General features: G+C 41.2%; 1 protein-coding gene across 2 annotated transcripts in view; it reads left to right on the top strand.

Moving 5' to 3' along the window:
- Window positions 1-14,020: 14,020 nt before the first annotated feature.
- PTPRR (protein tyrosine phosphatase receptor type R) overlaps window positions 14,021-16,540 on the top strand; it is a 154,580-nt gene continuing 152,060 nt past the window's right edge. For both annotated transcript variants that reach the window (XM_052774616.1, XM_052774617.1), the window contains exon 1: window positions 14,021-14,143. In XM_052774616.1, coding sequence (XP_052630576.1) covers window positions 14,083-14,143 — 61 coding nt within the window. In that variant the 5' untranslated portion in view covers window positions 14,021-14,082. The remainder of the gene's footprint in view (window positions 14,144-16,540) is intronic.

Here is a 16,540-nt window from a genome sequence, read left to right on the forward strand (position 1 = left end):
GTCATATAGCTTAGCTGTGCTTTCATGTTTTACTCCCAAGGGAATGTGACTGTCCTCTCCACCCAGTGCAAGGTTCTCACTTCATTGACAGAGACCCTTTCCATGCTGTGCTGGAGAAAATCTTATTATCTCGTGAGAGCCAGGAGCCAGAATCTGCCCTGGAAGTTCTACACTTCAGGAGTTGTGTTTGTGGGATGGGGGCAGAGACTGCAGGGAGGGGAGTGAGAGTGGAGCTCGCACTGCCCAGCGCAGGAGATGTTCGGCACCTACTTAAAGGAGTGGGTCCCCAGCAGCATGAGCAAACCTCAGTCAGGGTGACTGGGGTCTTGCCTTCTGTCATCCTGGTGGCACATTCCCACGTTCCCCCCTGCACTAACCCTGTGGCCAAACATCAGATCTCTTCAGGGAGCTTGTCCAAAATAGAAAACTAATCTGATTTTTTCCTCTGGATTATTTTTTGGCTGAGCCAGCTCACCACCTACCACACATGAGGGAGAAAGAGCAGGAATGTACAGCTGGAGGTGGAGGTGGGACTTGCCACACCACTGATTTCGATCAGCGTAAAGTGCTGTTGAACGGCACTCTTGAGGGCGATTCACAGCCTAGTTTCTCTATATAAAAGTAAAGGAGTCACTAGAGAGCAGTAGACTTTGCATAAGGCGAGTCAGAGCACCTAAGCTAACTGCCTCAAGTCAGCAGTGTGACCCCCCATGTTGAAACATGCTGTTATGCACTAATGATGCTCTGGACACACTTGGGTGACTGGTGGGTTGGATTTTCTTCCCCAATGTTTATTGATTTAGCAAACGCGAAGAAAGGAGTGCCAAATCTGGCAGCTATTAGTGAGTCCATGCTGTAGCCTGCTTGTGAACATACAATGTTCTGAAATATTTTCTAAAGAGCCTAGTTTAACACAGCCTGATCTAACTCAGTTATCCTCTTCACAGACGATCACCTCACTAGCAACTCCTCTGCCTCTTCTTCCAGTCTGTTTTCTTGCTAGTAGCATCATTTCGATGTGAAAATACATGGATATGACTCGGTCCAGTATGTCTGGGAGCACTCACCCTGCCAAAATTTAATCATGTAACTTTATGTGCTCAGGTAAGGAAAGCCATCTCTCCCTGAGCTGCTGATGCACTCACTGGAAAAAGAGAAGCTCTTCCAGAAGCATGTGAATTGCACTTTCTGAATCACGGTGGGAGACCCAGTTGCTCTCTAGTGATCATATAGGGAGCCTAAGAAAACTAACTTCTAATTTAGACAAACGAAGTTAAGTGCCCAAAATTAAGCACTTGGACAAAAGTGTCATCAAAATATTTTCAATTTTGTCTGCAGAGTGAAAAAACATTAAGCACACAAGCAGCCAGGCAAAGTGATGCATTTTGAGATCACCCCATTTCTAAAGCCCGTATCTTATAAAGTATGGTTAGCTAAAAGATTGAAAAATGGCAGGATTCCTCTATGGCCATGAACCAGGACCACCTTTTAGTTTTGAGAGAAGTTATTCTTGGTTTACATTGAGGTAAGTGAGAGGAAAATCATACAGTGCAAGTGAAGTAAGGCATTTGGAGAAACCTTTTGCTGAACTACGGAAGTTTTCTAGATGAGCTCAGTTTCTGAAAATACGAGTTGCTGCACTACTTGGTTAAAGACCCACTGTATTTCCAGCCAGAAAAAAGTGCTTCCACATTTCTTTCTGGAGAACAGTGACATCTAGTGATCGGCCTGACCCACACGGAGCACTCCCTGGGGTCCTCTTTCAGGCTGAGCCTGCTACTTGGGCTTAGTTTGTTTTTCTGCTGTTTGAACTTTACAGTTCCTTGAATCTCAACGGCATGTGCTGCTCATCTCTGACAGGGTCTAATGAATATAAATGGCAAAGTAGCTGTGAGCCAGAATGGTGAGGGAGTGGGGTGACTTCGAAGAGGGGACTTAAGCATGATAAATAAAATGTAGGTATGTGCCCTGGGACAGATTTGCTGTAGCAGACGAATTATGGTGGTAGCAGAGTTGCCTAGGAGACAAGCGTCAAGCTGTCAAATGGTCAGGAGCTGCATTAGCCAGGAAACCACAAAGTCTAAGCGGTTCATTAGTTCAGTACTTTTCTGGTAGGTTTTCTGTTTCTGGGCTCCTGGGAAGCTCCCGGCTGAATACACAGCTGCCTTCTCCTGCTGGAGATCCCAGGGCATGTAGCCATACTCAATTCCACTTGCAGCCGGGGGCACTCCCCCAGATACTAGTCTGAATTCATCCACCAGGTAAGTCTGCATTTTCCTTCACTACTGGGGTTCAGCCCAGGACTGTGAGAGTGTGTGGACACATCCATGTAAGAGTGAAGATGTTAGAGCTTTAAAATAAAATGCTTTTGGAACTAAAAATACTATTCATTTTACGTTACAGCTCTGTGAATAAGTGACGACTGGGATGATCCTCCAAGGACCCCCGAGCGGGGGAAAGGGTGTCAGAAAGAACTGGAAATGTTGCTGTGAAGGAACAATTCTCAAAGATTGCAGTGAATCACACAATGAACTTGGCTATTACAAATGGTTTTGAGGTACGCACAGACCAAACTGGAAGTCTTCAGCACTCCATCAGCATCCACAGCTGGACACTTCATTAGAACTTTGTCTTTAAAAAACTGGAGAAGTGATCTTTCAGCTGTGTCATAAATGACCATTATATCCAATCCCATCTGTCCAGGCTGTAATCATGCATTTTACTGTATAAATTACATATGTTTTATTAGTATTCTGAGAGATACTGGGCCAGATTGAGCACTGTTTTTTAAAGCAATTTAAGTCTAAGGAAACAGGTTTTCTACATCTATGCCAGTTTAAAAAGGCACAGTCCTTTTACACCTAGATTATCATATGATATCACTTTCACCTGCCAACATTTGAAGAAACACAAAAATGATGACGAGAAGGCCTAGACTGGTGGAAAACTAAAGGTAATTAAATCTTTACATTATATGCTATGTATTTCCTAAAACTGGAGGATGAGAAGTTTATTTTACATAAATGCCTTATCATAAGCTACTTGAATGGATGAAATCCCCACTGTAATGTGAGGTTTTGATCATCTCCTGTGTCATGGCATTTACACTGCTGGGCTTTTTTCTTTTCTCTCTTTTTTCTTTTCCTCACTGCAAAGCCTGGAAGTGTGCACACATTTGAGGAACACTTGTGCAAATATCTCAAATGTCAGGAATCAAATCTATCCCATTGTATTACACCTCTTCTTGTTTTATCTCAGGGAAAACCATAGTATGTGGCCGTCTAAAGGAAGCTGCATCTTAACGGATAGGCACAACAAGACCAAAGTAAACTTTTCTAGGCAAACTTAATCTTGATGTTTCCCATCTTCTGCATATTTGACTTAGCTACCATAACATTTCTGTAGCATTGTGACAGAGTCAGACACACCTCTAGAATCTTTTCTAATCTTTACAAGGCAGACACATTGAATTTTATGGAAGATAGTTGTTGAGTCCAGAAAAGGAGCTTGACTTCTTAGAAGAGTACTGCCGACTGTCATAACCACGCTGCCATCAACACGGACACTGTCTCTCAAGTCTCGTCTGATCCCTCTTGGAACAAGGGCTCTTCTGCAGAGATCTACTGTAGAGTTTGCTATAATGAGGGAAAGAGCTGCAACGTATCAGTAGAAACATGACACAGGAGCCAGACTCTGTGGCAGCCAGGTTATGGGGGCCAGCCATAGCCATGTGACAGAAAGTGTTTGGAGGACAGAGGGAGCAAAATCAATTTTCCCCTTTACACCACCAACAATCTGACAAGGGCACTGCAGAAGGACTGAGATCAGGTGTGGAGAAAATTTATCCTATGGTGAAGTCTTTGAAAACCTGACTGCTTTAAGAGTAAAGCTTCATCAGTTAAGAAGTTTTGTCAAAAGGCATGTGCTTTGCTATTTCCTTCCTTGCTCCTAGGACATCTAGTTTAGCTCCTCCTTGATTTTAGATGAAGCAATGGATGGGAAATGTTTAATGTTAATGTTAAATGTCCAAGAGACAGCTCTTCGACGCTAATTTGGGAATCTGATGCAGCTTCCTGTCAGATTACAAAGTCAGATGAGAGGTCTGACCTAGGATTGTATCCAAAAAAGACAGAGCTAGAACAGTGAGACTGTATTTAGCCATTCTCAGCTGGTTTAAAAGTATGTAAGATTTAGCAATAGACTCTAAACAATGAGGTATTTGGCTTGGCTGTGTAAGTATAAACATAATGTTTCAATTGAAACCTTCCATATCAGATAATTTTTCTCTTCAATTTGCATTTTATAAATAACTTGGAATTGTACAGATTCCCACGAGTCAACAAGTTGAAATCATTACACAGACGTCTTCTACGACCTGAGCCACTTTGAGCATTATAGGCTATTTTTGCTCTCAGGGTACCAGCTGCTGCAGGATGAGTGATGCACTTTGCCTGTGGCTTAGTAGCTATTTTCTGGTAGCAAAATGTAGGGAAAAACAACAACACTGATTCAAAGACGGTTATTAGAAAAATTGTAATGTTAATCATTCCAATCTTGTCAGAGTCTTTTTCTTAATTTGAAAAGGTATCTGTGATTATTTTTATACCAGTGATGACTAGAGAACATAAAAATAGGTATTTACGGGTTAGGTTTTGGAGGAATTACTTTCCGCTAGGAAATGCTCTGGATAAACAAAGGAATTCCTCATCTTTTGTTAGTTAAGGATCAGTTTCAAGCATTAAAAGATAAAATACATTATCCGTAAACCACTAAACGTATTTTTTTAAGACTCCAGACAAAAGTTTACAATTCTTCAGTTTTTAACACTACTTCCTTTTATGCTGCAAGTTGGAAAGTGTATAAAAAGCTTTGTGCTTTGTAGGAATCTAATTATATTTTGGAAGTGGTTTACATACTAATAAAGTGTAAAAGCAACTGTAAGTGAAAAAGCAACTGAGGAAGAGTTAGACCACCATTGCATGTCACCGGAAAGAGCAAGGCTTGTCTCAGAAGGCTGAAAGAACACTATTTTCAAGAAAATAAACGTTATGACAGAGTTGAGTATCAGAAAGATTTTAAAAGAAAAAAAGATTATTCTTTTCAGAAACACAAGAAAAAGTAGTCACATAGTAGTAGCAAAGGTGGACACAGCTTTGGTTTGATGCCACATGATGGAAACACGTCAAGAGCGTATTAGGGGTGGACAAAGATAATGAATCTGTAGACAGTAAGAAGCCCACACTTCTGACCCGATGGGGTCCTCCTTTACCAAAGTTATAAAAAAATGAGATTATAAAACAAGTAGCCAAAGAAAGCATTTGTTCCTATTCTCAAGTTTACCGCAATTTTCATAGTGTGTCCGTTGGCTTATATAAATGAAGAAATAGCCAGATAAATGAAAATGAATGGTGAAGCAAAAACACTGCAATACACCACTCGGGAATACTGATTTTCTTTTCATGAATGTTTCTGTAATATGATGACAAGACTGCATTGTCCTGTGAAAGACAAAGTGGTAAAGCATTGCCAAGAAATTAGATTGATATATCTATTTTGAAGTTACTACCAGGATCTTGATTTACTATTTAAACTAAAATATTAAGGGGAATAGAGAACATTAGAAAGCCTTATTTTTTATATGAGACTATTGAGATACATTTATATGATTATTATTTTTGACAACTCCCCAAATGACTTATTTTTATAAAACCACTTTCCAGATTTTATAAGACTTAAAATTTCTATCCGTTGATCATCTATAACCCTACAGGTTAGGTTATCTGTGATACATTACACAGGTCTGATCAATCCTTAGCTGGAATTACTGATTCAGCTATAGACTAGCTTTGTTACTTACGTTATGTTAAGATAAGACTTGCTGCTACTTGGAAGAAGTAGATATTCCAGACTCCATATGGTTAGACCACACTCAGTGATGTAGTCTTTGTTAAAGCCTTTCCACAAAAAGGATAAATAAAAAGAATTAAAATGAAATAGCCATTCCTTTTTTTTTTTGTGCTCTGGTTTTAATTTTTCTTTTCCTTTTTTATCAACTAAAAAATCATGGCTAATAAGCACAATTATTTTCATTGTCTTTAATCATTCTGTCCCCTAGGTGTTGGCGAGGGAGCCCATGTGACTAGGAGAGCAGGACTGCAGTCCCTAAACTGGCATTAAAAGAAACAATTACTAAACGTTGGCCTCTCATTTTTTATTTCTCCAGATTATAAATTGCAGAGGGGAGCTTTGTTTATTTCTTTGTTTGGATAAAATTACTTGCTGCTCAGCAAATTGGAACATGTTTTTTCAACCCACAAAGAATCTGGCGTTCTTTTCCAAACTACAGTGTTTACTTTACTGTCCACACACCCTCATGCTTCTATTGCCATCTCCTTCTGTTTCCCTGACCACTTTTTGTCTCGTCTCTTGTGTTTTCCCCATCTACTACTGAACTTCAGTTTTTCCTTTTGCAATCAGACTGCATCAGAGTATTAATGCCTGTGCTGTCTCATGTTGCTAAGATTTTCCTTTCCACTCATACCTGTTTCCATATTCCCCTTTGAGCTTCTCCTTTACAATGCCAGCAGCAGGTAGAGAAAGAAGTTCCCTGTACTCCATTCTGCCACCTTATGACTCCCTGCTGCTAAGATTAGTAGTTACAAGGAAGTCCTCCTACCTTTCCAATGAAGCATATGCTTTTGCTCTGATGGAATGTCCTACAAGTATTCCAGCCAGCAACTAGAACTGGAGTATATTCAGGGCAGATGAAATTTTGAGAGAATTTTGCTTCCAGCTGAAACAAACAGCAGTCACCGCCTCCAGAAACACTCAAGTACACACACTGAAAATTTTAGTTCTCATCACTTTGTCTAATTTGGGACAACATTTTACAGTAACAACCATACATACATCCTGACATCAGAATGGCTCTTAGTTTCAATCAAAAGCTTGCCTATATTAGAGATAATATCTTTTTCATGGGTACCTCTTGGCATTAACAGGTAGTCGAATTTGTTGCAATAAAATTAAGCAAACTCTCCAAAAGAGACATGGAATATTTCAGATAAAATCTTTAAAAAATTATAGGCTTTAGAAGCAACTGGGAAAAAAAAAAGCACCCTCTAGTAGAAGATGCCAGGAAACCTTAATTAGAGACTCTTAAAAATTGGAGATGTTCCGAAATTTTTATTTAAGTGTTCTCTGACTCTTCCCTAAAGAATAAATGGTGTTTTATTTGTGAATCACAATAACACTTTCAACTCTCAACAAAACTAGGTATACATGGATATCTAGGCTTGCTAGGAAATTGTCATACAGTCCTCATAATTCATAACAATACTTCCAAACCTGTAGACTGGAACTTGGATAATGTTTTACTGTAAAGAATTTATTTTTAAAATGTGCACACTAGGCTTTTTATCTTCTTGATGATTCCTTTATTACCTTCTTTAAAAGTACATTTAACTTTAAACATTACTTAAACATTATGTTATATAAATTTAATATATTATTATATATATTATTTAAGTGGGACATGAATTTATTATAGACTGCTGCTTTCCAGTTTATATTTATAAAATACGCAAGCAAACAAAACACTCAAGAAGTAATATTTCTAATAAGAAAATCTGTGACTTCTTTAAAGATTTAGGAGCGTGCTGCAAGCTCCTCAAACTCAGTGCATAGACCCATACTGTCCAACTTATACCAATTTGTTGCCGTAACACTGCTCTTCCTTCCAGAATCATATTAAGCAACATGGCTAGCGTCTGCCTGATGTTGTTTACTCTCTTCCCCACCTTCTGCCCCAGAGGCAAACTGTTTGAGAGAGATGTTACAACAAATATTATGTGCATTATGCTGTGGCCTTATGCTGGATAAGGGAAGGTTGAAGAAATATGCCTCAGACTTGGAATAAAAGTAAATGAGCTTTTGCCATGGCTCTTAATACCTGTGGAATCTCATTCCATGGTCTTGACTGGTCACTGAAAAACACTTGTTTAGGACATCCATGAACTTCAGCAGGATTGTCTGTGTGTGTTAACTAGCAGTGTGAGTAGAAAGGTGAAGATATGATACTTTAAAACAGCCGCCAAACTTAAAAAAAATACCTAGAGATAGATAAACATAGAGTTTATATCCAGAGATTTTATCGGGCCCAACCTGAGATGTCTTGGGGTGATCAGGTACATTCTCCCTTAGCAAACGCATGTATAACTTCAGCCTGACATGAAGAGATAACAGTCCTACCAATTATCTAAACTTTCTGGCTAGGGCAATTACGTTAAGACCTTTACATTTACGGTATGTCATGTGTCCAATTAAAAATTAATCAAATGATACCCTAAAGCAAAATAATTAATGAAAAAATTCTTCTACCCACTGAATCTCTGAACAGTGTCAGGCTGAATATTAATCATACAAGATGTTTACTTGTTATTTGCTGAGGACAACTGCTATGACTCCCATCCCCTAATGTTCCATGAACATCAATTAGATATTGACAGACGACAGTTTCCTGTCCATGTTCTTGTCATCCAGCCCAAGGTGCTGCAAGTTTTGATGCACTGAAACCTCAACTCCTAGTTGCAAGAATATTTTAGAAACATCGTTTGAAAAGCCAATGGGCAGCCAAATCAGGCAAATTTTCATTAAAATCAACTTTGTGCTTATACAAGAAAATAGCGACTGTTAAACCAATCTGAGAGAGATGACTGGCAGTGTGGTCTTGTTTACTTGGGCTAGGAGAAGAAAGTCAACTTTGCACAAAATTGCATATTCAATTAATAAGATTTTGACTGATTTCTCTTTTATTTCCTATTTCAAGGAATTGTACACTTCTTGAAATGCAACATCAAAGTAAACTGAGGCTAATACTGCAAATAGACAAATGCCCAAATTCCCTCATCTTATCTGAACCTGAACTTACCCCAATGCTGGCATCTATGGATTAGATCAGAGTTGCCTGAAGCTTGATTCACTTGAGACAGAAGCTCATTATTATTATTATCTCTACACAAATTTAGTTACTTTGGGGTTGAGAGGTTCGAATCTAGCATATAAATTGTACCGTGCAACTTACTTTAAATCTTAAGCATAGCTACATCATTTAGAGATGTGCTGTGTAGTTATTAGTAACCATGTGTAACTTGCCTTCCATATTTAAATGCATATTAGTATACACACACATAGTTGTGGTTTTTTTACTGGTATTTAATGAGAAAGGCATATCCTATTAAATTACTTTGACATAAAATAACTGACGATACAAATAAGTGTAGTTCAAGAGGGATATTCCTAGCCTTGACTAAAGGTCTTTTAAGGATAATCCGAAACTTCTTTTTACATCTTTTTCTGTCTGTGTTGTAATTGACAGTACCTGACTTTATAAATCTTGATGCCCCTGGTAGAACATTGGAGGATGATGTCTTTCCTGCCCTCTGGTATGAATAGCATAAAAGAGAGAACTTGAGATCAGAGAAAATGGTGACACGGTACCTGGGCTGTATGAAATCAGAGCTGCCACTTGTTCTTCCAGATACTTGATATAAATGGACCTGGACAGAGAGCCAAAAATGTCTGCTAACATAGAATTGTTGATTATGTCCCTGTGGAGGGTTGTTTATCACCAATTCAAAACCACAGATATCTCCAATTAGAAATCTGGAAAATTGCCCAGGTGAACAACTTTGTAAGGAAGTGTAAGAGTAACCTGAGCAAATATTCCTATCTATATGTGAGCTAATTATCTTAAATTCCCATTACTGTCAGTGGAGAAAAATTGGCATTTTGGGGCATGATTCTTCCCAAGGTTGACATCTAAACCGGGTCAGATGAAATATGTCCTAGGACTTCCTATTTCTCTCTCTTGATAACAAAGGGAGCTCAGCATGACTAGCTTAGGGGAAGATATCTACCTTGCAGATAGCTCAGGTTAGGTGAAATGAACCCCATGCCTATATTTGGAATATTTTGACCTGTGTCTTCATGTCCCACTTTCAGGCAAAACAATGGAACAGCTAAGGCAGCACAGCAGAAAGCAAAGCTGACGTTTCTGGCACATTTGCACAATTAGGCTTCAGATGGAAACAGTGCTAAAAGACCTTGCCATGGGCAAGAAGATAAATAGCCATCCTTACTATTTCAAATCTGTTTAAAAGTATTTTATCACTAAATAAAAAATGCTGAGACAAGCTATCATCAATCTGGTGTGAATAAGCAGCTCCACATCACATTCATTCCCCTCCTCCTTCACATGAAAAATACAGAGAAAACCATAACCAGCGCCTGAATTGCCAGCTTCATTTCCCCTCTATCTGCAGCTTTGTAAACTCCTGAAAATACTGTAGAACTCCATAGCTTTTGGGCACTGCATTGGAAAGCAGGTCACCCAAAGCTATATATCTCCATATCAGAAGAAAATAATGTAACTTCAGTGGCAATCTAAATGCATGAATGAAACTGGCTGCCGGAAGGGAAGTAATCAGCATGGCTAAATACATTTGCAAGTACTCATGTCTTGCCCTCAGTACTGGTTAGGCTACCCCAGCCCTTTACAGGTCTCATTCAGTACTTTAGCTGCTCACACTGGGGAGTAACAGTTGTCTGCTTTGTGTCTTTAATAGGCAGCTTTTTGTCAGGTACCCCTTAATCCATTTGATTCTTTCCAAACAGCCTCACCAAACAGGAGTGAATTGTTTCCACTTAAGCCATAGTCAACTTCTTTAGAAAAAAAAAACCTAATTAAAATTATATAAAAAATATAACATGGTCTTGCCAAAATCTGGATAATGGTCTTGAAGTTTCAGATCTACATGCATAGCCACAAATGAGTTGGCTCAGAGAATAAAACACCCTTGCATCCTATCTCTCTCTCTCAAAGTTTTTGTCATCTCTCAGCTGAATCAGTGTCCGTTTTTCATGTCTATATTAGATATTCTGCCAAAAATACACCAGAGAGTCTCAGACCACTTTAAAAGGCTGTAATCCTATAATGACAATACTCATTAAGGAATATGATGCATTTGCATTGGTACAATAATAATTTTGCCCACAGGCAATCTCTCAGGACACAAGCTACTCCCTGACCCTCTTCCTGTAGCTGTTACCTTTCTGCACTGTATTAAAAGAACCCCTCTTCCCATCCTAGCAGTATCATTTAGCGTGAGACCTAATTGTACATGTCATGAGCTTTCCTCTGCTGAGATTGCTGTATACACACACATGCACACACCAAAAAGTAGTTATTTTTCTCATTTGGATTCATCTCTCCAAAGAATCCGTTAATCTATGCATATAACCTCCTCTTCACCCCTCCTCTGCCTCCAACCTGCTTTCATTTATTATCACACAGTGCTTCAGTTTTCTGCTGAAGCTTGTCAAGGGACAACATATATGACCATCCGTATCATTAATCTTAGACAAAAGTGTGATTCTCTCTTCTTCAGATATATTCTCTGCTTGCTAATCTATATATCGTTGCCCTCTTAAAGTGAAGATTGGTTTTGAATTTGGCTTTCATTGGTTTAGCTTCCTCTTAAAGCAATTTCTTAATGGAAGTCTAGTGCAAAACGATTCCCAGACAAGGAAGATGGTCTACTCAGTGTGACAGGGGAGGAAATCAGTAAGAACTCTAACACTTGGACCAGTCTCTTAATTGTGACCAATATCGAGGTGACATCTCAGCAGCACACTCAATCTGTCACATCAGAAGAGAAAAGGTACTATGGAAAAAACATTGAAAAGAATTAGCAATATCCCATGCCATTTACCTCACTTATGAATATTGTTAATATTCAGCATTCAGCTGAACACTTAATTCAGCTCTAGACTTAATACACTCTCTTAGAGTAAGTCACACACTAGTGATCTCCACTCTGTTAATATCATGTTCTATATTTGGAAATAAAAAAAAAAAAAAAAAATCAGTGAAGCTAGAGAATTCAAGCTGATGCAACATGTGTTAGCTGGCTTTCTGTGTAACAGCTTCCCACTCCACAGTAATGCTTCCATTTTGCATTGATGAGACTGCCTTTTAAAAAGGATGCATTGATATAAAATTCAGCGAATTATTTAGTCTTAGCTTCCTACTGAATTCAGCTTAAGTATGAGTTGGAAGCCTAAATGTTTTCTTGGATGTGGGCTCAAAACCATATCTCAAGACATTTCCCCAGTGGAAAACAATTTTCTTAACAGAGTAGTGGTGAGTCATCTGGTCTTTGTGCCTTAGGGCTCTGCAAGTGAGGTGAGTAGATATTGCTCCAGCGCTCAATCATATGAAACCACAGCTGCCTCAGCTGTAACCACATGGGGACAAATCAATACCATTAGCTTCAGTGGAGTTATCCTGTTGACATATTTGACCCTAAATCCTTACCTAGAACACACAAGGGTGATGACTTGTGGACAATAACAAAACATCAGAGTACTGTAAGTAAATTTTTCTTTTGTCTTTCCCTAGGAGTTGCTAAATTGTAATTTGCACTGCACAACTCACTGAGGGAAGTAAGTATAACCCCCTACTTGCTTTTCCTACCTCTGAGGCCTGGGCACATAGGAACTGCAGTTGTGGGGGCACAAGCGGGGTGCACCGCACGGATAGACTTTTTTCTTTCACTTCTTTTAGCTTTTATTTCTACTAGTCAGAACTAATAGGATTAAACTGGAACAGGACATGCTGCAATTTGTATATACCCCCAGCAAATTATCATTTCAGTAGAGGGAGCAGCAGAAATCTCACAACTTAGCAGGGCATCTGAGGCAAAATACCTACAAAACATATTGCTGAGATGACAGGGCTCAAATACCACTCCTTGCTCAAAAATCCCCTTGATCATTTTAATTCCCTGTCTCAGGCAGAGCTCGAGATCGAGTGCTGTCTTCCGACCCAAGCCTTTTTTCACTTACGTTGCTGTCAAGCGAACGACCTAAGTGTCTATACGCATGTGAACAGCCGAGCGGGGGCTGGCAAAGGAAGCTCATTTGCATATGTACAGTCACACATGCAATCGCATCTAGATATCAGGCCCCGTGCAGCGCTTCCCATCTTCATATGAAGAAAAATTTCTGCACACAGGTTCATTTAAAGCCAGTTAGAAGCAAGCAAGCTCTGTTAATCTCCTTTGTTATTTTCGACTTAGGACGCACCATTTCAGCCGCAGCCCCGACCGTGCGCGTACACTGCTTGCCACATCCAGCAGTAGGCTGTAGACGGATCACTTGCCGGGTGACACAACTGCCGCTTCTTCTCAAGGTTAGCCTCCAGTGACTCTTGTGATCAATTAAACTCAACTTCAGAAAATGATCTTGTTACAGGGCTGTTTCACGTTTGGCCTTTTTATGTGGGTCTCTGATAGCCATGTAATCAAAATTCCTAAGTGTTTCACGAGTAGGTGTTGCATCGGTCTGGTGTGAACCACTGCCTGGAGTTCACCAGATCCCAAGCAAATGTTACTTCATTTCTGTATCAGCCGTGATTCCCATCACGCAGTTTTTGCTAACTGCTTATTTTACAACACAACGTGTTTCACAACATATCGAAGGGGAGGACTGCCCCCGCTGCAAGCGCAGAACCACACACCGTCAAAGTCCTCCCAGGCACGCCAAATCTCCCGAGACGAGTCCCATCAGCCCTGCAAGATTGGGGAGACTGCAAACCCCACCGCTTCTCTGCTTCGGCCGGGAGCTGAGGGAGAAACCACCCCCCCACCCCCCCCCCCCCCCGCTACCGCCTCCTGCCCGTCCGTGCGGCTGGAACCGGAGATCTCTCCCTTCGCCTCACATCCCCGGACACTTCGCTTCCCCGCGACCCTTCCACAACCCCATCTCCCGGCGGAGGAACCGGCCCCAGACCCAGCCACCGCCGCTTCCCGCCGCCCGCACTCGCCCCTCGCCTCACCCCGCGCTGAGGAGGCAGCTGAGGGCAACCGCCCGCCTCAACCGCCCTCCCGCCCGCGCGGCGCTGCGCATGCGCAGCCCGCTCCCAGGCATGCTCACTGACGGGGGCGGGCGGGGAAGCGGGACGCGGTGGCGCGGGGCTGCCCGCCTCGCCTCGCCTCGCCTCGCCTCAGCGCGGCTCGCACCATGCGGCGGGCGGCCGCGTGTCTCCGGGCGCTGTGCCTCCTGCTCCAGCTCCGCGCCTCGGGTGAGCGGGGGCGGCCGGGGGCCGGACGGTGGGACGGGGGGGAGGCGGCGGGCACCGGTTTGAGCCCGCCGGCTCACCTGTTGTGGCGGCGGCGGCGGCGGCGGCGGCGGCGGCGGGCTCGGCCCCGGCCCCGGGCGGCGCGGGCGTCTTTCAGCACCGCGGACAGCGGGCGGCGGGAGAGCCCCGCGCTACGCGCCCCGCGGAGCGGCCGCCACCGGCCCCGGAGACCGCGTGGAGCTGGCCGGGGGCTGGGGCAGCGGAAGGAAAAATCGTGGCTCTTTATCTCTTTTTCTTCTTTTTTTCAAAAAAAAAAAAATTTTATTACTCGGGGCGGGGGGGAGGCGTTGCTACTTGTGTTTGCTCGTGGCAGCAGGGTTTTTAGAAAGGGAAATTTCAGCTGCGACAGCAGGCGTTTCGGCTGTAGCGGGGATAATAAATCCTCTCTCTGCTTTGCTGGCAAAACGTGTGCCTCATTCAGAAATGTGGTGAGCGATGAGCGCCCTAGTACGTACATGAAGTTCCACCGCCGGTTTCGTTCTGATAGTCCTAGCTTATATTGCTGGCGTAAACCTCGGGCTTCTTTTAAATCGTGAAAAACTGCTTCTTGTTCAGAGCCTCTCTCTCTCCTGTGCAGACTTAAACATATATACTCTTAGGACAGAAATAAAATCTGCGGTAACTGTATAATTGTATTAAGTTCTCAATTAGTAAAGTTGAAGAGCTTCTTTGTTTTATCATTTATGGCAAGCATAGCTACTTCTGAAGTAGTAAATAGCTGTTGCACCCTGCTTTTAACTTCACTGAAGTTTAATTAAGAACGGCAATTAAATGCCCAGGTACTGATTCTTTTGCTCCTGGGAATGTTGTTTTTAGGAGAGATTTTTAAGATGCAGCTAATTTGCATTGTTTTCTTGCAGAATCATTAAAAGTAATAGTTGAACTTCATGTCTCTCTTAATGTGGAAGCAGTGCACGAGCACGTATGCCGCCTCCCCCCTGCAAAAAAATAAGCTATGTTATTAAAATAGTTGTTTATATGGATACATCAGGAAGCAGGCACTGCATTCTTTTGTTTGCAGTTGTCAGGAGAAGTGGTTTGCCTCGCTTATTGGTATTTTATTGCCCTGGAATATTAGGCTACACTTCATAAAATCTCAGGAGCCTCTTTCCTGTATATCTATAGTTAGGAAGCTCATGCTGTTATGCCTTATATTCATATGTGCAAGAGATTATTGACTGAAAGATAGTGAGCATTTCGTGATCCATTTTAATAAAAGCCTTAAGCTGCTTTTAGGTTGTTCTTTTACAACATGTATTAAAAGAATCATCTGTACAAAATTAGCGTACAGCCTCTATTTGACATAACATGCGTTCTGATCTCAATGTATCCTCTATTAATAGTGGACTTTGCATTAGTTTTCATGCGCTTCATTTTGCTATCCTACTAATGGAAACTGGGTTTATATCCTGCCAGTAAGCCATTTACTTTCCTTACTAAGTTGTACTTGTTTCATTAAGTTCCTGGGAATGCTTGCAAACAAAGCTTGGCCTTTATTATGAAAATGTCTCTAATCATGCAAAAAAGAGAGTAAAATAGATGTTTATATGGTGCTACTTTGTTCCCTGGGCAATCTTGGAAAATAATTGTTTCAGAGAAGGCAACAGGGAGGATGGACAGGAGCTGAATTCAATCTTTGCATATTGGGCACGGCTCCCACTGAGCGCAAGAGCTGGGCTTCCTCTAAGGCAGGGCTGCATAAAACTTGCTCTTGTTGGAAGTCATCAAAGATGTCACAACGGTGAAATAACATAGCAAGCTTAAACTGCTAAGGTTTCTCTGTTTCATCTGATGCAAGTAGAAAATATGGTCTTACACAGGCTACCACTGTGGACATCTTTTATGTACAGGCTAAACTTATGAATTATTGACAGTGATTTTTCAGCTTTGGTTCATGTGGAATCACAAAACGCATTCCACTTGCCACTAGTGCTAGGTCACAAATTATACCCTGCATGTCAATTTTTTTGTAATGTGATGGAAACTGCTTGGCTTTTTTGTTCTGAGGCTGAATTTATATGAAGCATGTTTCTAGGGAATGCTAAAGACAGTCAGCAGACATTAACAAAATCTCCCTTGATATCAGTTGGTGATAATAGATTTTAGAGAAAACATAAGTCTACATTTACTTGAGCTAATGCTACAGCAAAAAGAATTAATTCTCTAATGTATTTAAATAGTGCTTTGTAAAGGAAAAATAACGCATGTCATATAGCAAATCTGATCTCCTATGGAAAGACAATTCTAATACGGTTGTGTTACAGTAGACACATATGTATTCACACAAAAAATGGAAAATATTCTTGTCAAAAATGTAATCAGGAATTTTCATGTGCTTAA

The sequence above is a fragment of the Harpia harpyja genome, chromosome 23, assembly GCF_026419915.1.
Source record: "Harpia harpyja isolate bHarHar1 chromosome 23, bHarHar1 primary haplotype, whole genome shotgun sequence".
NCBI lineage: Eukaryota > Metazoa > Chordata > Aves > Accipitriformes > Accipitridae > Harpia > Harpia harpyja.